This window comes from Nipponia nippon, unplaced genomic scaffold (assembly GCF_047370975.1).
Source record: "Nipponia nippon isolate SJK-2023a ecotype South Korea unplaced genomic scaffold, ASM4737097v1 scaffold_31, whole genome shotgun sequence".
Lineage (NCBI taxonomy): Eukaryota > Metazoa > Chordata > Aves > Pelecaniformes > Threskiornithidae > Nipponia > Nipponia nippon.
In genome coordinates, this window is record NW_028262349.1 from 2430365 (window position 1) to 2452578 (window position 22214).

Here is a 22214-nt window from a genome sequence, read left to right on the forward strand (position 1 = left end):
CCACCACCCCCCCCCCGCGGCGGGGCCGTGTGAGGCGGGAAGCGTAGCCCGGGGTTGCGGTGGTCGGTGCTGGGCTCGGCCCGGCCGCTTCGCCCCCGCCTGCGGCGCCCAGCACAGCTCGGGAACGGGCGCTTGTCGGGAGCCAGGTGCTTTCTGAGGCAGGGCCCTGCGGCGAGAAGCGGGAGTGGGTGGATTCCTGTCAAAACCAAAGAACCCCAGTGCCGTCGTACGGCTGGGAGTGTCGCCTCCCGGCGCTGTGAGCTCTCCTGCTGCGGAGGCGGCGGCGTTGCTGGTGCTCGCTGCCTTCCTCCGGCGATTTGTTAGGGTGTTGAGGCAGCAGATCCCTAGCGTAACCTTCCTGAGGTTCGCCAGCTGAAGCCGCAGAGAGCGGCCACCAGAGGCCCGGGGAAAGAACAGCGTTTGGTGTCAGTGATGCCCTCGTTTCTCGCTTTACCCTGCTGCTGAGGGGAGCGTCGCAGTCCCCTGCAGGCGCAGCCCGAGTGAGAGCCATCCCCCTGCAGCCGCGGCCCTGGGCGAGGGCCCCCTGCCCGGAGCGGGCCGGCGGTGGCGGCTTGTTTCATCCCTCCGCGCCGCCAGGGGGCGCGCGGACTCGTCTGCCCCTGAAGCGCGGGGGCGGTGCTGCGCCTGCGCGGCGGTTCGAACGGGATGGCGGCTGAGGCAGTGGCGGGGTGAGCGGCGAGGGGAAGCGTCTCGCCGCCAGTCCCCTCACTCGTCGCCTGGTGCCGTTGTCATCTCCTGCTCTGTCTTTGCAGGATGTCCGCGCTGGGAAGCGACTCCAGTACTACGGCAGCGGCCAGAGAAGTGTCTAAGAACCACAAAGGTAGCCGCGGGGGGGGGGGGGGGGGCCGCTCCGACTGAGGCGCGGCGGGTCGCTGAGGCGGGAAGCGCGGCGGCGGGCCCGGCTGAGCTCTCTTTGCTCCTTCTTCAGGGGGAAGAATCGTGAAGTCTCGCTACCTGCAGTACGATAAGAAAGACGCCAAGAAGGTACTTGGACGCCTCGCTGCTGAGCTGAAGGGTCGCTCACCAAAGGATAGAAATGGTGTGAGGGGTGGCTCGGACTTGTGGAAATAGGACCTGTGCAAAAAGTGATTCTGCCGGGGTTATGAGGGAATCCTGGTGTATTACTAGATGCAGACTGGCATGGGAACTTGGGACTGTACTCGGGTGACTAGCAGAGCACCAAGACGCCCTGGGATTGTAGCTGTTTGTTGTCAGCATTCAAGTCGGACGTAAGATATATTCCTGATCGTAATTATTGGTTACGTTCAGTCTTTTCTGTTTCTTGATTGTCAGGATACTTCAGCAAATTCCTTTTCAACATCTGCTGGTAACCCATCTTCTGCAACTAAACCAAGATCGCTTCCTCAGCAATGTAAAACTTCTGCTGGTAGGTTTTGCCAGAATTTAAAAGCTCTTCTTTTGTGAATTTGTCTTTCCAACCTGTGGAACTCTTAACAACTCTGAAATGTTGTTAAGAGATGATATTTTGTATTACTTACATCACTGCTAGTTATTATGTGTATACAAAGGGAATTAAGAAACTTGATGTGGGATTAAGAGGTGTAAACTGAAGTGCATTAAACTCTTGTCTACACATTCTGATAGAGAACTAATCTGGAATTGAGTAATTGTGTTGTCTACAATGAGCATCTCTTGCCTTCTGCACAAGGCTTTGAACTACTCTTTTACTATGCCCTCACCATTGCCCTGCTTTTTTTATTTAATCTTTTTAGTAAACCCAGTGTAAATTACTGAAAATCCCTGTCTGCAAACCAGTCCATTTTTATTTCTTTTGCAAGAATTGCAAAAGAGTTTTCTGGCAAGACCTTAACTTGACTTGAAAATCCTGAGGAAATAACATTATTCCCTTTTCACATCTGAGCGTTGCTGTTGAACTGTGAAATGTTTAAGAAGATAACATTCTGAACTACCTTATCTCTAGGTAAATTAGGGAGTATACAAATGGTGTATATAAGTAAATATGTAAAAGTTTGTGTAAGGTAACCACATATTAGTGAAAGCATATATATTGTGAACTTGTGCAGAATCTGCGCTAATTCTTTTAGTTTAATAACAGCTTCTTTCTACAGGTGTTGTCTCTAGCTCATTAAATCAGAGTAGTTTTGAGAAAGGTGACTTGCAGTCCACTTTATTAGATGAAGATAAAGCCAGTCCACCGGACCTTGATCTTTCAGCTATTAATGGTAAACTTCCACTCATACTCAATTTCTTGTTTTATTATTTTTAACGTACATGCAGGAACTTGATGATAAGTAACCCTTGTATTTTTCTATAGTCACGAAAGGATTTTGTGAAATAAGGTGAATGTTACTTCAAGTGTCTTTAAGCAGAGGTATTAAGACCTTCAGGGTTTAAATTAACCTCTCGATTTTTAGTATCTCTTGGGTGCCCTGTTCTTTTTGTTTAAGATCAAATATTAAAGAACAAAGTACTCTCAAGTCTTTGTTCCTATGGATGTTAGATATCAGCCCTTCTGAAAATTGTATCACATCTATCTGCAATTGGCACTTAGACCTAAATGCTCATGTGATACACATCTTCTCATGAGTATCATCAGAGCCAGAAATAGAGCGCAAGCCTTCTTTACTGGTACGCATAATGATTTTGAAATTATCTTTGCCTTTGAAGAACCTGATGGTATGTTGACCCACCCTATGTACTTTGGTAGAAGAGAACAATAACTTTTCTGTTGTGATACAGATAAAACTGTCCACAAAAAGACTCCTGCTTCAAACTCTGCTTGCAGAGGAAATACAGGGACACATCAAAAACCCGAAGAAACAGTGAGTCTTGCTGCTTTCATTTATTAAGCATATTCATTTTGAAATATGTGAAATGAAGATTTTCTGTTTATCCTTAATCTTGATGATAACTTCGAGGTCCTGAGATGATCTAAAGCCTTCTGGCAGAAGTCAGAGGATAAGTCTGTTCTATTGCTAGCAATGTTTGGTTTTTTTATTAGATGTCCCAACAATGACCGAAGCTTTGCTTCTGTTTCTTGTGGTAAAGACTCTGCTCCAATTATAGCAGAGTCAAGTCCTCAGGTCAATTCTTTTTACATTCCTGTCCATACTTTTTCATTAAATCATGTTATCTTTACATATTTTCTGACTATATCTCTCTAAATATTTTTTGCTCGGAAAACTAACATTGATTCAACCTAATTTAAAGTGCCTTATTTAGGAATCTCATTCAATATAGCACTGAAGCTTCAAGTTCTCTACCAGTATTACGAAAATCTGCTGACAGTGTTATAAAAAGTGGTGGAACAAAGAGATATATTTAATTAACATGCATTGTTTAAAAACCCAAACTTTTTTCATTGAGCTGACTGTTGTTGTTGATGATGATGATTCCAGGCACAAATTGGACTTTCTGTAATTTATTTGGATATTGAAAAAATAATTGTTTAAATACCAAAATTGATCTACTATATTCTTTTCTTTTCTGAAGGGAAATGATGCTGATGATCTGATGAAAGAGATGGAATCTCAGACACTGCTTTTAACTTACCTAAGAGTAAAGGTGAGTAAAGGTGAGTGTTAGTCAAGTGTTTGGTGTTCCAGATAGAAGGACTTGATATCGAGGAATTGTTTAATTTCTTGTCTATGCTTTCTGATATGTAAAAGTTAGATCTTTGTGGCTTTATATGTTTATGATTGTAAAACTGTATGACTTGCTTTGAAAACTCTCTTAGAGTAAATTCAATGCCAGCTTAGTAAGCTGGTGCTGGTTCCTCATGAAGTGTAGGGGTATGTAGAGCTTTTGAGAAAACCGTGAGTGAGAGTGTTTGGAATTCAAGGTTGTAGCAGTGACTTTGTTCTTGGTTTACTCAATGCTGTATATGTATATTTTTCCTTCACAAAAAATATTAGTGGGGGCAAGGGAAGAAGGTGGAGGGGGAGTTTAACTCTAATGTACTGTGCTTATTGCATGAGGTCTCTGATTTGTTCATTGAAGCACTTTGACCTGGTCTGAGGCTTGCATTTGTTTATTCAGAATATGTTCATTACTTAGATGTAGCATTACTTCAGTTCTGAATGTTTTTTTTGATGTAATAGGCAGGAAAAAATCTTGCTGAGCTAGAGAAAAAAGCAGAAAAAAACTTGTTAATGTTGTGTGAGGAAAAGGAGAGACAACAGGAGAAGCTCTGTGAGTTGAAGCGTGAAATTCTACTCAGAGAGAGAGAGCAGAAACTTGATGATGCGTTAGACAAACAGGTAGGTTTTGTGCTATATTTAATATAAATTATATTGTATTTTATATGTGTTATATATATATATATATATATATATATATATATATAAAAATTAATATAAATATGCTATATTTAAACAGGCTCATTTACGAAGCAGTCTTGTATCCAGAGAAGATTTCTCTGCTTCTGTGGCCTGCTGGGGTACAATTTTATGCATCTTAAAATAAATATATTCTTCCTGTTGTGGCATGTTATGCTCTCTAGTAACCTAAGCAAATGCCTTTGTCACGTTTTTGTTGTCCCTTGTGGTTAGGCAGGAAAGAGAAGTTATAGCTATTAAGCAAGGGGCAGCAAAAGTGCCCTGGTTGCCAGAGCAGCTTACAGTTGATGCACAGGAGATGCAGGTATCTTAAAACCACGTGAACATCTTGCGGTTATGCAATTACAGTTATGGCTAGAGCTGAGATGCTAACCCTAAATGAAAAGCGAACATCTTCTTTATTTGTCTTATTTTTAGATGTTAGGCAGCAATAGTTCTGGCCTGCTTGTAAGAAGGCAAGTTTCTAATGAATAATTAATTTTCGAATAATTAATTTTCAAAACTGAACCTGTGTTTGCTTTTAACAAATATGCATTGCAAGAATTAATAAAGACTTTTGTCTTTTGGAGAATACACTGTTAACTACAGTCAAAGCATCAAATATAAAATGCTTTGCCTGCTGTGTTGCTAATACCTCTGAGCTACAGGAACAAAGAAACTGGTATTGACCTAGGCATTTTGAGGTGGTAGAAGAAAACCTATTAAACAGCATGGTAGGAGTATCGTACCGCAAACTTCTTGAATTCCTCTGTCAATGAGCATTTCAGAGCGGTATTTGGGGTTTTTTTATAAATTATTTTTCTGTATTGAGCCAGGTCTGTAATAACAAAATGGCTGCTTTTGAACAAGTGTTGGTTCATCATGTGTCTTTTTCAGATGGAAGTACTTTCTTCCCTTGTTCCTGTTTGTGAGCAGTTTAAAGAGCAATATAAAAGCTTTGCAGATTCCCTGGATGCCACTAGACATGAATTACCCATGAAGAATATTCACATAGAAGGAGATATGCTAACATACCTTGGTATGAAAATTTGATTCATCAACTTTACTTTCAGAAATCGTGTTCTTTTGGTATGCTAAAATTCTTATATTGTTATTGCTAGATCTATCTGTGGCCGCTGGAGGAATTTTGTATGCTCTTAGAGCTTGTATGGACACTGGGCTGCAGCATTAGTCACATGTTTTGCTATGAATAATTCTTGTCTCCGTTTAACCACTAAACTGCACTTGAACAAGTTTTTTATCCTGCAGCAGGAAAAAAATTAACTTTCTAAACTAGGGCAGTCTTCACATACACTTTCTGTATCTGAAGTTTCTGTATCTTTATCTGTATCTTTTTATCTTTATCTGTATCTTTATCTGTATCTTTTAACTGTATTCATGGCATTCCTTCTCCTTCCTTGTTCTTAATGGGTAAAGAAGTTGTAGAGTTGTAGAAATACAGTGATCTCTTTTTGTTTCTGTGTTTGAGGGATGAAGTCACATGGGTAGACTTGCTCATGTTTCCTGTAGAACTAGAGCTTAAATATAGTGTGATGTCTTGAATCAGAGAATGTTTGTTTAATCATAGGATCAGTAAGGTTGGAAAAGACCCTTAAGATCATCGAGTCCAACCTAAACTAGTACTTGTGTTTTGTATTGAAGTCGGGACAAAAAGTTACATTTTTAAACTGCTGGTCTGCAAGAAACAAGATTCTTAAAGGATTTACAGTAATATTACACTTTAAAACAAATGGAAAAGATTTATAGAAGATCTTAGAATGCTTGTAAGAAGGCTTGAAAGAAATAAATATGTATTTTTGGTTTGTGAATGCTAAAGGAAAGGACTGGATAAATTTCATGTTGGGGGTACATGCCAATAGCAATATATGTAACTGGCCAGGGAATTTTGGATGTTTTAAAACTTGCTTTTTCTCTTGCATTTGTCTTGTAAGAAATCTTGGACATACTCCAAATGACAGCTGGATTAGCAATTTTAATAGCCTGTTGCTGGTATTAGTCTTCATAGCTAAAAATAATTTGGCTTTCACGGTTTTCTCATGGTGTGTTTGTGAAAGCTGAACAAACAGTAGTTTTCCATCATCTAGGTCCCCTGTCTCTGGTTAATGCAGCTATTAAGTAATCTTGTATTAACTGATGTTGCTGCATGCATTTTTGAATAATATTTTAACATCTCATATTGTAGATGAACTGCGAAAGCAGTTAACTATCACACAGGAACTTCTGGCAGAAGTTATGCCAAGCCACTCAGAAGAAAGTGCAAAAGCATTTAGCGGACTGAAAGAGCTTAAAGAAGTGTCTCAGAAACTGGATAAAGAGCTTCAAAGGTATTTACAACAATCAGGTGAAAAGCCTCGTTGGCTAAATATTCAGAGGAAAAATCTATAGATCTCTCCAGAATATATCCAGAATGTATATTGGAGGAGGATTAATTGAGGGGATAGTAGGACTAAGTTTAATTCTGTTTGGAGCAAACATCTGTATTTCTGTCCCTACCCTACCTACAGTCAGAGTAAATATACTTGGGGTTTTTTTGTGTATTCTAAATGAATTGTGTCATTGACACTTTAGCTGAGAATTACAGTGAGCAAGAATAGCCCTGGTAAAGTGCAAATATGTAGGAGAGTGGAGAACTCCAGGAGACAGAAAAGTGAACTGGTAGCACTATGTCTTAAATAATAACCACACGAATCTATCATCCTTTAGGAGCTACAGGGAGCACAGAAAAGGTTTTTTCCTCGAGTATTGTCTCAACAAATACAAAGTATCGCTGAGAGCACGAGGAAGAGATAAAACATAGATTTCCTTTCCTTCCTTCATTTCCCCAGAAGAGATTACAGCTAAAATCTTAGACCATAAAGCCACACGCATCTCTCCCTCCTGCAAACTGCCCCTCCTCTCCTCCAAATTCTAGCCTTTGGGAAGAAAATTCACATTACCTTTTTTGTTCTTCTGGTGGCTGCGTGGTAGGAGAATGATGTGAATGTCCAGGCGCATAGCCTTTGGGGTTAAGCAGAAGTTGTTATCCTCCAAAGTAACTGATGTAGCTTGCTTAATTTGTTCCAGGAGCTTCACACAAGTGCAGAACCTGTCGTTTGAAGTTAGTAAAGAAGTTTCTCTGCATAACCAGAGAATATGTGAAGAGAATCATGGACTAGATGTTGTGAAACACTGGTACTTCAACTAAGATTGTGTATTGTTTTATAAAGGGTAGGTACTAAATCAATGCCAGCAGACTTGTTATCTCTTTACTTCTTGTATAAACATATAACTTGTCCAAATTTTCAGTTACACCAGAATATGAAACTAGCAGCATTTATGCTTACTAATATAAGAAACAGTTTTCTTCTGCATGCTGTCCCATAAGGAGATATCCTTCTTTTTTTTTTTTTTGACATGAATTTCTGTGACACCTTTCTCATTGCTTTCTGCCTTGACAATACTGAAAGGTAAATAGTAAGAAATGTTATTCTTAGCAAATAAGACATATGTATTCTTAAACTTCTCAGTTTACTGTCTTGGAACTGGCTTCAAGTGCGCTGATTTGCATCTCTTTCCAAAGTCGTGTTCCTTAGAGGGCAACATATCGGAATGTAGATGTGGAATTGTGCATGTGGTGCTGTGTATTTGCTGATCTCATCAGGAGGATCTGTAGGAATGTACAGCATGATCATTGGTCACTCGGGAACAACTTCCGGAGGAACTCTTAGTTGTCCGTTATTTCTGGATTTGCTGGGAGGAAAAGCTACGTGGGTAGCAAGTAATGAAGCTGATGCTTGGAAGGAGCCTGGTCACTTGTAACAAGTGAAAAGTTTTGGTAACTTATTGCCTAATTGTCTTGGGAACAAATTATTAAAATCATAAACGCTTTTGTGTTAACCTGACACCTTCTCTTTAAGGACTTTATTTATTCTTTTTAATAATAAAGACTATTTTCCACTCCTATATCAATAGCCTTCATGTTTGAATATCTTCACTGATCTCCTATAGAAGCTTTTGTTTCCATCTGGGCTTACATAGGGCTAATACTGCATAATATATGCAGTGATGGACTTGTAGGCCATAACCAGTCCCAGTGGCAAGCCAAGACCTATTGGCACCCAAAGTGCTGAGGCCAAACGAGTGTGAATGTGGAGAGAAACCTCACATCTCACTACTGAGTAAGTGCCTGAGAAAGAGTGTGCTCTGTTACGAACATACACGCCAGATGTGGCAGGTTTGTTCAACGTACTTTCCATTTTATACACGGAATGCATTTCTCTCTGAAAGATGTGCTGTATCCTGTATTTTTCACCTGTGGAACCTCTTTCTGTGATGGTTTTTCAAATTTTTTGCTTTGTATTGTCTGCATAGTGGTTTCTGGCTTAAGCTGTGTCTATAAAGCTTTTTGGCCTTGTCCTGGTTTCAGCTGGGATAGAGTTCATTTTCTTCCTAGTAGCTGGTGTAGTGCCGTGGTTTGGATTTGGGATGAGAATAATGTTGATAACACAGTGAGGTTTTAGTTGTTGCTAAGCAGTGCTTACACCAGTCAAAGGCTTTTCAGCTTCCCCTGCTCTGCCAGGGGCACAAGAAGCTGGGAGGGGGCACAGCCAGAACAGTGACCCCGACTGGCCCGAGGGCTATTCCATACCACATGACATCATGCCCAGTATATGAACTGGGGGGAGCTGGCCAGGGGACAGCGATCGCTGGTCGGGGACCGGCTTGGCATCAGTCGGCAGGTGGTGAGCGGTTGCATCACTTGTTTTTCCTGGGTTTTGTTCCTCTCTTTGTTGTTGTTGTTTTCCTTTTCACTACAATATTATTATGATGATTTTATTTTATTTCAATTATTAAACTGTTGTTATCTCAACCCACGAGTTTTCTTACTTTTCCCCTTCCGATTCTCTCCCCCATCCCACCGGGAGAGGGACAGTGAGTGAGCGGCTGTGTGGTGCTTAGTTGCTGACTGGGGTTAAACCACGAGAGGCCTGCTTAAAAAATACTTGGAGCATTCTCCTTGCACTCCTTAAAGTGCTATTCAGGCTTTCTTCCTGGTATTACTAAGGGTCTAACTAGATTCTTGTCTCCTTTTATTAAAAATCAGGAGTAAATTACGCTCTAGTAACTGGATCAGTAAGACGTGAGGTGCGCTGGATGAGAGGTCGATATATAACAAACTATTAAGGCCATCCTCGTATATAATATCAGTGTCATTTTTTTCGCAGCAGCTTATCCATGAGCCAGTAGGAGAGCAAGGTGTTGTTTTAAGATATTCATCTGTTGCTTCTTTTTCCTCAAACATGTTAGATGAACTGCACCTAATAGTTCACCTGTGTGCGTCATTGGGGCTGCACGCAGCGGGATCACGCTCTGGGCCAGGAACATGAGCTGCACCTACAGAGCTGGCCACTGGGTGGGGAACTTTGCTAAGCAATCGAGTCGTAGGTTAGCTGCAGATTAGTAGTCTATTTTTGGTGGATGGAGATCATGGTAGAAAGGCTCCTATATGATAAAACTGCTGGTCAAACAACTGTTCTTCCTAGGTTTGAATAATTACTGGGATGTTCGTCCTCATGCCTTTAACCTGCTTATTGTACGTGTGTCATTCTGAGACGTGGAAAGTTAAGAGGCGTCTTCTTAAATATGAGGGGGAGGGAGGAAATGAAAATCAAGTCTATAGTGTCTTGATAGTTGTTCTCTGCACAGACACGAGTCAGAATGTCTTTCCTAGGATTTCTTGTTGGTAGACCTCGTTGCTGGTCTAAAAAAAAATTTTTTTTTAAGAAATGCTTTTAAATTAGACCCATCCTCTTCAGTCAAGTGACTTTCTACCATGGAGATACTAGTGTGTGTGTGTATATATACACCCCCAAATGTTACTTGAGCAACAGACAGCAATACAAACTTTTACTATAAAGTGGAATGCTATTAGTTCTCTTCCCTGAAGAAGGGTGGTGGAGAAAGGTTCTGCTTGCTGTGATCACGATTAAAGGCTCTAAATCTTTTGGGGAAGTAGTTCATTCTTGCTGCTGCAGGTGGCAGTCATTATCTATACAACAAGCCTAAGGCAAAGTGGGAGTCCTGGAGCTAAAGGCCAACTGCGTGTACAAAACAATAAAGTGCTTGGGGATGTGCGCTCATTGTTTCAGAAGAATCACAGGCATTGATTTGAGCATTCTGGCCATTCTTTTCCTTAAATTGAGCACTTGTGTAATTCTTTGGACAAATGGGAGAACAAGTGTTAGATAAAGCAGCTCAGCCTCCCCAGGAAAGGGTTTTAAACTATTTTGAACTGAGACTTTGTCATCTTGATTTTTCTGAATATTCTTTCTAAGTGGCTCTGTTTTGGCTCTTTGCAGAAGTGTTTTAGGCTCCTCCACCTTGAAATAACGACAGACATTAGATGCTGTCATATTTAACACTGTACAAACAACAACAAAGAACTGCAGAATCACTGGAGCAGGAGCTAAACAGATGTGACACCACTGTGTATTTTCCACTTATTTTCTGACAAGGACACATGCTCTGAATCCGCTTGGAGTCCTAAACAACTTAAGGGCTCCTTTTATTCAGGTTATCAGTTTCTTTGGGTTTTATTTTTAACCTAGAATTAAGAGCGTTCTCCCTTCTGTAACTTGTATCAATGTAGATTTATGTTCTGTCTGAACTTGTGCTGTACTTATTACCTATGTATTCATCTTTTAGGCCAGAAGCTCATACTGACCAATTGTTAACATTCATGTGTCCTAAGGTGGGTTTTTTTTTTGAAGGGGGGGGGGGGCTTTTTTTGTCTTCCAAAACCAGAAAGCAACTGTGAAACGAGCCAGCTATGTCTGAGAGCCTGGGGGGGAAGGGAGGAGCACAGAAATGTAAGTACTCGTCCCCTGCAAAATTCTCTTAATTGTCTAAAAAGCAATTGGCAAAGATCATTTTAAGCTAGGCTTGCACTGCACAGATTGCCCTGCTTGCATTCTGGTGTTTCTTGGGGAGCTCTGACCACATTCTCTTCAGTTACACTGGTGTTGGCTGACTGTTTTGACCACCTCAGCTCAGGAGGGCCGAGTCAAAGCATTTTTTTGCTGTAATTCCTGTGCTCTCTGCGACAGGGTCACCATAAGGGAGCATCCCTCTTTGCCCGTGGTGCGCTGTAGTGGACCTGCAGCCCAGGAGATAATCGAGGCCTGCTTGTCTCTTCACCACTCCCCCCCAACCCTACAATTCTTTGTTCACACTGGCTTCAAATGGAGCTGATCCTTTGCTCATCAACAGCAAGTAAGCAGCTCATGACCCCAGCAGATGTTTCTGCATTTTAGGCTAATGAGAACTTATTGGATTACTGCAGTCTTCACTGCCTCGGAGTAAATACCACTTTGTTGGAGATCCGGAAACTCATACTGAATATGATAAACAAACTGCTGGCTGGACTGTGATTGCCAGGACATGAAAAGAGTTCCAGAGCAGCAGAGGATCTAACAACTCTGAAGTGCACCACTGAGCCACACCAATTAAGAGCGTTTCCAGTGATTATGTGAGCATTCCTGTTCAAGTCACAGAAATTATTTTAGGTTGTTTCTTCTGCTGCATTTGTGTGTGGTCTGTAAAGCAAGCACAAGGATGGAGGACTAGGTTTGCAGAGTAGTCTCAAATGCCTCTGATCAGTTTCTTTTAAAATATTTCTCTGTTAATGTATATGCAAGACCTATCAAGTTTCCTGCTATTTCAAGATCTTAAATTTAATGTATTTGGGAGGCAAAACCAATTTTCCTCTTAAGATGTAACTAATTTGTTGTTTATGTAGATAACGTGTGTTTGGAGATGGTCTATAGGATATCAAAACTTAATTCCTTGTTTTAATATCTACTGCATGTGGATGTGGGAAGTTAAACAGCTGATTGAACAGTAGAGTTTTCAGGACTACTACCCAAAAAGGTATTCTGTCTGTGGCACTTAATCCTTTTGGCACTCGGGCTTTGTTGTGTATTTCTTCAGAACTTTTTAGACAGTATTTCAGTAACTGAAATGGTAAACAAGTAACTATAGGAGCGTGGCACTGACCCCCAGCTAAACCTAGCTTGACTCTAGAGCGTGCTAGTACACTTACACAACTTCAGTGTATTGTGGGCAGGGTCAGTATAGCATCTGCGTAGGCAGTACCCAGAGGTGGTGAGAGCCCTTAACCCTTTCTTGCTGCCTTTTTTTGTCTTGAGAACTTTGTCTTCACCTAACTGAACACAATCCAATTTCTCAATAAGTACTATTTGTATGATAAAAGGACACCTCTACCCAGTCCTAGTTATAAAGGTGCCCAGCTGAATTTTGTGTAACTCTTAAGTGTGGAGACTTCACAACCTCTCTAGATCCCTTATTTATATATAAAACTTCCACCAAACACAAGACTATGCACAAACTTCTATTACATCAGTCATATGTAGAGGCTGAGTAGAAAACTGTGAAGTAATTTCTTACTAAATGTCTTAATGACAGCCACTTCTGATTAAGCACAGTGCTCTGTTTCTGTTCTAAATCAGCATCTGCCCATATTAATGATTTCTTAGTACTATTTCAGTCATTTTGTCAGGAATTAAAATGTTATACTACTCAAAGGTCAGTCTGTCCTGTTCTGTAGATGATTAATAGGCATCTTTGACAGAACTATTTAATAATTATATTCTCGATTATTCTGTTGTTATATGCTACTCAGATTATATTCTTATTTTGAATGTGCTCTTTAATTAATCTTTCCTTGTAATTTTGTTCTAGAGATGTTTGTATTCCCAGGAGGCAGGATCAGTCTTGTTTCTACCACTCTGTGTCTGGACTGATGTTGTAGTTTCTGTAAAAAGACATGATCCTCATTGCTGGTAAGCTTGCAGTAGTATGGCAAAGCCAATAGGACACTTATTTTGCAGTTATCAGTTTCTACATTAGATATCTATGTTTGGCTAACAGAAAGGAAGCTGTCACAGAAACACAAAAGGAAAACAAAACTGGGAGTTAAAGAAATGGGTGTGGGTTTTTTACCATTAATATAATGCTGTAAAAATTAACTAAGACCTTATTCTTGTCTGGCGGTATGTAATGACTGACACGAATGCTTTTCCATTGGGAAGGAGGGACAAATGATTCTGGCTTCCCTCAAGCTGATGACTTGTCCATTGTTTTTTATTTTTTTTTCACCTATCTGCTACTGAAATCTAGTGTGTACAGGACTTAATGCAGAACTAAATAATTAATAGTCTTGTTTTTACTGCGGCATCTTTTCTTATGTGCACAATTTACACTGTATTCTCAAAATCTTTATGTGAGTATTACCTCCTGTGTCTTTAGGTCTGGTCACCTCTGTGACAAGTTAGCATGATAACACTCATGCTGAGGCTGTTAACAAGGGCTAATTATTAAGGGCGTGATCCTACCACTTGGTTCTTGTGAGTAGTCTTACTGATCTGAGTTTTGTAACTGAGGGGGGAAGATTCAAAAGGAGGCACAGCTGAGAGTAGCGGTACTCAAGAATTAGTATTATTTAGAGCTCAGTGTTAACTCTTACTTATTGTTTGACAAACACCTGTCTGGTAATTTTAACATTGCGTGTAGCTTATTTACAAGGTAGATGGGACATGGCAGAGGGGGGAATTCTTTGTTCTGCAGAGTAACGATGAGGAGAATGTAGAAGTAGTCAGGATATAAATTAGATCTAGTCAGAACCAATGTAGATGTATTCACACCTTCTTCTATAAGCTGCAGTCCCTCCTTCACCTTTCTGACACACTAGTATAGCCGTACCAATCCCCCCCACACTTTCAACCTGGACAACTGCCTGAGATTCCTAAAATTTCATGAGAAGCAGAATTACATTTTTTGTAAACAAAATAAAAATCTGAACTATGCACAGTGCAAGCAGTGGGTGAATATGGCCCATAGATTTGAGTGATGAATAGTTTTTATACATAAGCAGTTCTTACAGAACTTCCTTTAAACTCCTAACTATTACCAGATGTGGGTTGCAGGCGGCTGCTGGAATTCCAACACCTGTTGCATCACACTGAATAGGATTCATTTTGGCAGGCACAGAAAATTCCATTTCTGTAACTAAATAGATTGAAATGATATCTGAAGCCTCCTTTTTTTTTCTGACCAAGCTGATTCTAGCCTTATTTACAGGATTGCACATACTTTCATAATTAGAAGATGGTTTGCAGTCTTTAGAGACTGTAATTGCCTGATACTTCTTGTAGTCAGTAAATATTAAATAGAAATTCTTCAATTTGGAAGAAGTCTCTCCTTCAAAAAAGTTAACAAGGTTTTAAAAGGACTGTACTCCACATGATGATAATTTCTGGCTGTGATTTCTGAAATGTAGAAATACACTGTTTTGTGTTTAAAAATATTACAGCATTATGCTGAAGATGATGGAGCTCTGTTTTAGAAGCGTACTCTGCTGCATTCATCAATTCATTGCTGAATCGTGTTGCTTCTTCGAAGTCCATACCCAGAGCTGTTTCAAAGGTGAAGCGTGGATGACTACAGAATGGACGTTTAGTGGCACTTTGGGGTTTTTTCGGTACCTACCCCATAGATCGCAAGCATGAGTCTGTAAGGAACCATTTGTGGTCTGCTCTATAGAGAGGTATTGATTAGGTGTAGAGATAATGACTTTTTTGAAAGCATGATGCTGTTTCACCCAAAGCATACCTGATCTCCGCAGGGCTGTTACCAAAATCATTGTTTTGATCGGTGAGGTATCGTACATCAGTTATAGGCTGCTATACCATGAGAACAGCAGAGGTGCTTCATTTTCATTTTGCCTCCTTATTGTCTTTAATCAAAGGATTCCAACGTGCTGTTAAATGTTACCCTTAGGAAGGAGGCTGGCATTAGTATTGCTGCTTTGCAGACAGGAAAATATGGAGGTGTACAGAGTTCTGTGGGTGTATCTGAGAAAATGATGAAGCTGAAAAAGAATTTGGAATGACCAGATTTTGCTTTATCTTTGCACGTTTTGGTTTGTCTCAATTAAAAAAAAAATAAAATTCCCACTTTAATGTACTTTTTAATAAGTTGCTTCTCGTAAAGCCTGGCTGGTTTGCTTGGGAAATGATCTCTATGGCTCTAGAGTTTGAATGAGTTTGAATAAACTGAGGGAGAATGCAGCAGTAAGGAAGAATCCACTCTTAAATTTAGACAGTCCAGCTATTTCTATTTCTAGTTAAGTTTCAAAGGCCAAGCTGTGTTATAAAACAGAACTATTTTATTAAGAGTATTGTAAACTGTTTGAAGCGCGGTCTAGGTTTGACAGAGTTGGTGCAAGTCAATGTTGATCTCAAGTGTGCCGTAGTTGCGTTTAGCATGGAGAAAGATAAAACTAATGGTCGAGCAAAACATTTGTAGAAGAATACAGCTCATAAAAAAATCTGAAGGACGGGCATTATATTTAATGCCATGTAAAAGCAGTGTAATGTCAATTGAACTGACATCACCCCAAAGGATACCAGTGCAAGGTTTGTGGAGAGTGTTCATGTCTTAACATAACATAATCATGTTCATGTCTTAATTAACATAATCTATCAAAATATATTACCTATTCTTAGAGATACTGCCTCACTTCTATCCTTGACCATCACAGCCAGGACAAGCTAGTACGTAGCTAATACAACTCTTAGTACAAGAAGGGTGGTACCATTTGGGTGCAAGTATACGTTTCTGAGGAATGGGAGATCAGAGGAAAAAACCTCTGTACTTTAAAGATGGAGAAAAGATGTGTTAGGAGGGCCTCTTTTTTACTTCATGCTTTCTTGCACGTGTCTTCAATTTGGGGCAAACTAAAGAGTCCTTTGGTAGCTCTCGTAGCGTCGTTTTGTCATGTGAAGATACGTGAGCAATGAAGTGAGCAAGAGAGGAGCAGTTGTGCTTACATAGCACCGCAGCAAGCAAAATGGATTCAGCTTACATAATACTGAAAGCGGAAAGCTGCTCCAAGACGTTCTGCAACTCCTCCCACAGATGAGCTGTAGCTAGAAAAATCCCATTAAAAATGAATAAAAATAACCTTTCCCAAGGTGGTGAACAATCTTTAGAAACTTCTGGTTCAGCAGGGAGAGCAGAATTCCGATGTTCTTACTGTATTGAACAAAACTCCTTCCGTTCGCCGCCCTGGTCCTGACAATTAGGGCAAGTCTTGAACCGGGATCTGTAGACAAACGTTACTAAAGGATTGTTGACGTAGTAAGAGTGGGGTAAATAGGTGATTTCTTTAAAACCTTCTAAACTTGCTTGGTTATGATTTTAACTGTTCTGTCCAGTCCTAAAAACTGTAATGACCCTTGCAAAATGGAGTCCTTTGGATTTGAGACTCTTGTTTAAGTTGTCTGGTATAAAGAATTTTCAGGTGAGGTATACTTTTTAAAGCCCTAGCCTAGCTTTTCTTTTTCTTTCCTTTTTTTTTTTTCTTTTTAATTTGACAAAATCTGTTCCCTCTTCTTCTAGACTTACTATGCCTTTCCACAAAAATAAGACAATGCTGTTTTAAGATAGGTTTAAGTAGGAAAATGTAGCCACATCTGGCAGTTATCTATTACTGAAGATAATCTGAACTTACCAAAAAGCTACTGAATCAATGATGGTTTTTTTTTTTAAGAGAAGTCATATTAAAATTAGTATAAGTTTCAAACGAGAGAAGAATTTAGGCACCGTTTTGTTGCTCTCCTGGCTGTGGACTGATCAGCTTCTGGAGTCCTGTTGCTGACGGAGTCAGGAAAACCGCACTCCTTTTGATGACTTTGTGTTTTCAGGGAATGGACTGACTTGCAGAAAATGTGTTAGCTAGTCATGACACTGCTGAAATATATGGTGATTGAAGTAATTTTAAGAGGGAGAAAAGTAATTTTAAAAGTTTAGCAGCTTTAGCAACTTGATTTGCTGTTTTTTCTTGTCAGAAGCTAGAAGAAAGGGCCTTTGGTAAACTATCGAGTTGACTTTTGGATACAAATCTGTATTTTTGCTAAATAAAATGCTGGGCTCCATATCAGTGATTTTTAGAAGAAATGGAACTGAGGTTGAAATAACGGAGCTACCCTAGGGAAAAAAAATCGTATTTTATAATTTTTTTCTGTTTTCCTAGTAGTTTACCTTAAGCCAGGTGTGTAGTGTTGGGGAAAAAATATGATTCAAACTACCTACGTTGAGGGTTTTCGTTTATTCCTGGGGGAGAGTTCAGCTCTGTTGAAGCACATCTGGGATCCTGGTTTGCCTGGGTTGTCTCCGGCAAGGACTGGAGAAATCGTTCCTCGGTATCTGTGTGCAGCATTTAATCCATCGCTGCGAGACACGGCGTTTGTTCATCACCTTGGATCTCTGCTGGGGCTTTGGATGTGCTGTTCCCTGATGTGTGCGAGCTCTACTCTTAGGCTGCACCCTCTCCTTCGGACTGGCGCAGTGAGAGCTCCCCCTCCTGTCTCAAGCCCCCGCAGCCACGGGCTGGGACAGAGGGATGGAGGTGGATGGAGCTGGATCGGTCAGGGCCTAGGGATGGGGGGGATGGAGTAGCGTCCGTCCTGGCGTTGAATTTCGAGTTGGAAAGCGGTTCTGTGGCAGTGCTCAGTGGAGCGCTTCGGCGTACAAAGGCTCAGTTAATGGGACCATGCCGGGGGTGCTGTGCCCTGGTCCGGGCTGATGGGACCCGTAGGATCCTAAGCGTCTGCAGCTCTGGCGTCTGCGTGAGGCGCCGGCTCCTTCAGGGACGCGAGAGGAGGGCGCAGGGCTCGGGCAGGTGGGCTCCCGGGGCTGGCTGGGCTCGGCGGGAGCGGAGCCGATGCCCTAGCAGCCCTCGGGGAGGAAGGCCGGCCGAGCCAGGCTGTCAGGGCTGCGGAGAGGATGGTGAAGGTGAGGAGCGGCGCCTGGAGCCGGGAGCCGGCCGGGGCCTCCAGCGCACCTGGGGCCGGGCGGGGGCAGGCTGCGGGCCGGGGCCGAGAGGCGGAGGTGCGGGGCCCGGCCCCCGCCCCGGTGCACGCTGTCGGGAGCAGGCGGGGAGCCGCAGACAAAGAGCCGGGGCCGGAGCCGAGCGGGCACCGGGGCCAGGAGGGGGCGGCCCGGGGGCGGGGACGCGGCGGGGGCGGCGGCCAGAGGCACCGGGGAGCCGAGCCCGGGAGCGGGGCGGCGGGGAAGCTCGGGCTGCGCTCGCCGGGAACAAAAGGCTCCTCCTGCCCGCGGAGAGCGCCGTTGCCTGGGGCTCCGGAGCACCATGTCCCGCAGGGAGCCCGGCTGCGCCTGGGGGGTCCTCCTGACCCTCTGCAGCCTGAGCGCAGCCCAGCCCCGGGAGAGGCAGTAAGTACCGGGAGGAGGAGGGCACCCTGCGGCGGGCGGGGACCCTCGCCGGCCCGCGGGCAGCCTCCCCGTAAAGGGTGGCGGGGGGAGAGGGACCCCTCTGCTCTGCGGGGGCTCCGGGGGTGGCTGCACCAGCCACTTAACAAAGCCGGAGAAAGTCCCCTCGAGGGGCTGGGGTCGGGGAGGCGAGCTGCGGCGGTTCCCGAGCCGAGCAGCACGTTTGTACTCGCCGGTGCAAAAGTGCATAGCACAGGGAAAGGAAAAAAAAAAAAAAAAAAGAAGAAGAAAGTCTCCTTAGAAATACCTGCCTCTAGGTCCTCCAGCGAGCGGCTGCAAGCTTTTATCTGCAAACAATTATTTAAGGAATCCGGGGTGTTGCACAGGGGCTGGTGTTGTGCTTGGGATGGTTGAAGGTAACGTTGGTCGCTCCCGAAGAGCGTGTGAAGCATTCTTGTGGGGAAAATCATCCGGGGAGAAACATTTCACTGCAGGGGAAGTTCTCTGGCTTTTAGAAATTGAATCCACAGCTTGTTCCAGTGTGTTTAGGTTGACTTTGATTAAGGTTTGCTTTGTTCTTTACCCCTAGCTTATTATAGTCCATCAACATCGTGAATAGCTGCATTAACTGAGTGCCATGGAGAAGTTATTTTCACTTGCTTACTAGAAAATATTTCACATCCTGCCAAGTTTTGGTGTAACCTGACAGAGCTGTTAGTCAAATGTGCTTAAGGATCTGTCCAGTCACTGTCAAGTTAACTGTTTAATTGCCAAGTTAAATATTTAATATTCAAATGCCACTTACCAAGTGATTTGATGCTTCAGAAAGAGTTGCAGCAATTTAGAACAATGTGAATACATGTGCTTCACATATGGCACTGTAGTGCTGTGCTTTTGTGACAGTTTGAATCTAATCATTTCATCCTGGACGCAGATGGTACTCTTTCTCCCTCTGCAACTAGATCGGCTACATCTTTCTTACTAAGAATTTGCAGGCTAAGTAGTAACTTTTTATTGTTATTTATTATTGTTCTGATGAATTTTCAAACCTGGCAGCCATAAGGTTTTGAATCGGCAAGTACCCCATGCAATTTAACTCAAATGCCACAGAGATCTGAACTTCCTTTGGGGGTAATGGGATCTCCATGGCAATGAGGCCCGCTGAGAGAGAAATATGGGGTTGGAATTTGATAAAAGATGACTTGGGGGCTGTAAAACACCATCATCCACATCCCAAAGTGATAATTAATCATGAACTAAAGCAACCTGGCTCACGGAACTGTAGAGAGGCGTGGGCTGAGAAATTGGGCTTAAAGAGTCGTATGAGGAATTGCCTCGTTTTAAAAAATCCTTTTGGGTAGAAAAAACCCCAGAAAGGTGTGTCATGAAGAGAATATAAATGCGTTGCTTACAGCCCAACGCATCAAAGAGCTCGGAGTCTGTAATGCTTTTAGTTGACAAGTTCATGGCATGGTGCCATTCAGCACAGAGGAATGGTACAGATTCCATTCAGAAACACAGGGATTGTAGTATGTATGGGAGGTCGTCTAGGGTGGCTTTAAAACTGCGTGTGTGCCTGCTAAAATAATTCCTTTTTGCCGGGGTTTTTAAACTTGCAGGATATAATTGTTTGAACAAAAATGTGGTAGCAGAACTGAGAATTTGAGCCCAATCTTGTAACTGCAGTTTCTGGGCTGCTTCTGTATAAATTGGAAGTTTAGATGTGTTACAGGTATGCGAGTCTGACACTTAGAAAGTGCTGAGTATCAGCACTGAGAGTCACTTCTTTTTTTATATATCGAGTTGAACTATGAAAGTGGAGCCATGAAAAATAATTGAGGCAAAAATGTCAGAAGTATCTAAATTGTTTCAAAACAAAGCATTATCTGCAAAACTCTACTGGAGGTTCAGGTACCTCCTTATTCTTTCATGAACTTCAGACTTTTTATGATTACCTAGCTGTATATTTAGTTTGTTTATATATCATATATAAATAAATTTATATATAATATATACACAATATTACTGTCTTTATTTAACTACTAAGGATTTGTAAGCCACTTAGGCTCTCTTTGTTTCTATGTGCATTCTGTGTTCATTTTATGCATATTGGATATAGGCCTAGGCAAATGTGACCCTACAGGGGCAAATATGTTAGAGCAGTCTGTTCCTTTCCTTTTGTTATCCGTAAAGTGGCTTACAAATAAAGATCACACTCTTGTTGCTGTTCTTGACCATCCACTTCCAATTTTGCTCCTCAGGGGCTATTTGATTGCGGCACCTTCTGTTTTCCGATCTGGTGTTGAGGAAGCTATAAGCGTAACCATCTTTAACTCTGTTAAGGAGACAACGGTCCAGATTCAGTTAGTAGTCAAAGGAGAAACTGTGTCCCGAGGCCATGGAACAGTTCTGGGTGAGTTCCTGTTATTCTGAACTTGAGAACTAGTTTATAAGTTGAGGTCCTGTGGGAGCACATCAATATCTCTTACAGAATTGCTTTAGGTGATAACGGAACTGGAACCAAACTATTATTTAATTCATTGATTACTGCTAAATGTTCTCAGTTGATTGTGCTAATGTGGTTTTGATGTATGTGATCTCAAACATCCAAGGCCGATAATTTTAGAACACCAAGACATACAGAGAGCCTGGATAATTGATATTCAGGAGTTTTATAGTGCATATCTTTCCTTTTGAAACCTGAATGTTTGACACCGGGGAGCTGTACAAGGAATAAGATAAAGAAAAACATCAACAACATCATCATTTTCTACCCTTATTTTAAAATGAGTGCTGGAAATGCAATCTCCCCATCTTCAGGACTGAGTATTGCTCAGTGCAGTTGGATAAGTCTTTAAAATCCAAGACAGATACCTCTCTGTCCTGTGTGTGAAAACAAAAAGTGTTTTGATTATGTCCACCTTAATACCAAATGAATTTATGTTAGTGAAAATGAAGTCCAGTAGCGCCGTTCTACCACTGCTAGTAGTGGTGTAAGCTGTAATGTAGACAAGGCTCAGGCAATCAGGCTCTTTAACCATCGTGTTTTAACCCTTCTGTGTGTAACAACTGGGAGTTATATAAAAGCCATTTCCTTTCTTGGAACAGCTTGTCTCTGGTTTTATCCTCCCCTTGTCGTCTTTGAAATTGGCTGACAATTGCTAAGTAATTCAAAGGGAGTGATGCTTATACATGTGGGCAACATATGCTAAAGAGAAATCTTAGGTATGGGTGTATCCAGCAATCAAAATAGATTCTATGAGTGTTTGTTTTGAGAATTATTCACGTCCCAAATAAGGCCAGGTCCTTTTTACAGCAAAATACTTCTGTAAACATAGGATGCCCTGTGCTGAAACCTCAGCCTTGGTGGTACTCTCTAACCATAGAGCACTTTGCAGTTTACCTTGGGCAAAAATTGTAAACGAATGTGGACCAAGTTTATTCTGGAGAACTCTACTAGGTCCGACTTGCTCACCCTGCAGATTGTTTTACACAATGCAGGAAAATTACTTCAGGTGAATTCATAATGAAGGGGTATTGTAGTTAGCAGCTCTATGACATGGGGTCTCCTTTCATGCAACT

At 41.9% G+C, this 22214-nt stretch overlaps 2 protein-coding genes across 11 annotated transcripts in view; both read left to right on the forward strand.

Annotated features, from left to right (window-relative positions):
- The first annotated feature begins 1 nt into the window (after window position 1).
- HAUS8 (HAUS augmin like complex subunit 8) lies at window positions 2-21031 on the forward strand. 8 transcript variants are annotated; one of them, XR_015707390.1, is made up of 13 exons: window positions 157-689; window positions 774-841; window positions 950-1005; window positions 1315-1408; window positions 2112-2225; window positions 2743-2825; window positions 3496-3567; window positions 4104-4262; window positions 5217-5358; window positions 6523-6664; window positions 7404-7547; window positions 11633-13744; window positions 14710-15318. XR_015707390.1 is itself a non-coding variant. In XM_087769771.1 (12 exons), the coding sequence occupies exons 1-11, from the start codon at window positions 667-669 to the stop codon at window positions 7522-7524; spliced, it is 1074 nt and encodes a 357-aa protein (XP_087625897.1). In that variant the 5' UTR covers window positions 157-666; the 3' UTR covers window positions 7525-7547; window positions 20894-21031. The 8 variants fall into 8 exon arrangements, 7 of the variants coding, with proteins under 7 accessions (XP_087625898.1, XP_087625897.1, XP_087625894.1 ...); XM_087769771.1 differs by lacking the exons at window positions 11633-13744; window positions 14710-15318 and adding an exon at window positions 20894-21031; XM_087769768.1 differs by having other exon boundaries at window positions 11633-15321.
- CPAMD8 (C3 and PZP like alpha-2-macroglobulin domain containing 8) overlaps window positions 18460-22214 on the forward strand; it is a 54228-nt gene continuing 50473 nt past the window's right edge. For all 3 annotated transcript variants that reach the window (XM_087769760.1, XM_087769762.1, XM_087769761.1), the window contains exons 1-2: window positions 18460-18635; window positions 20894-21045. In XM_087769760.1, the coding sequence (XP_087625886.1) occupies window positions 18553-18635; window positions 20894-21045 (235 nt within the window). In that variant the 5' untranslated portion in view covers window positions 18460-18552. The remainder of the gene's footprint in view (window positions 18636-20893; window positions 21046-22214) is intronic.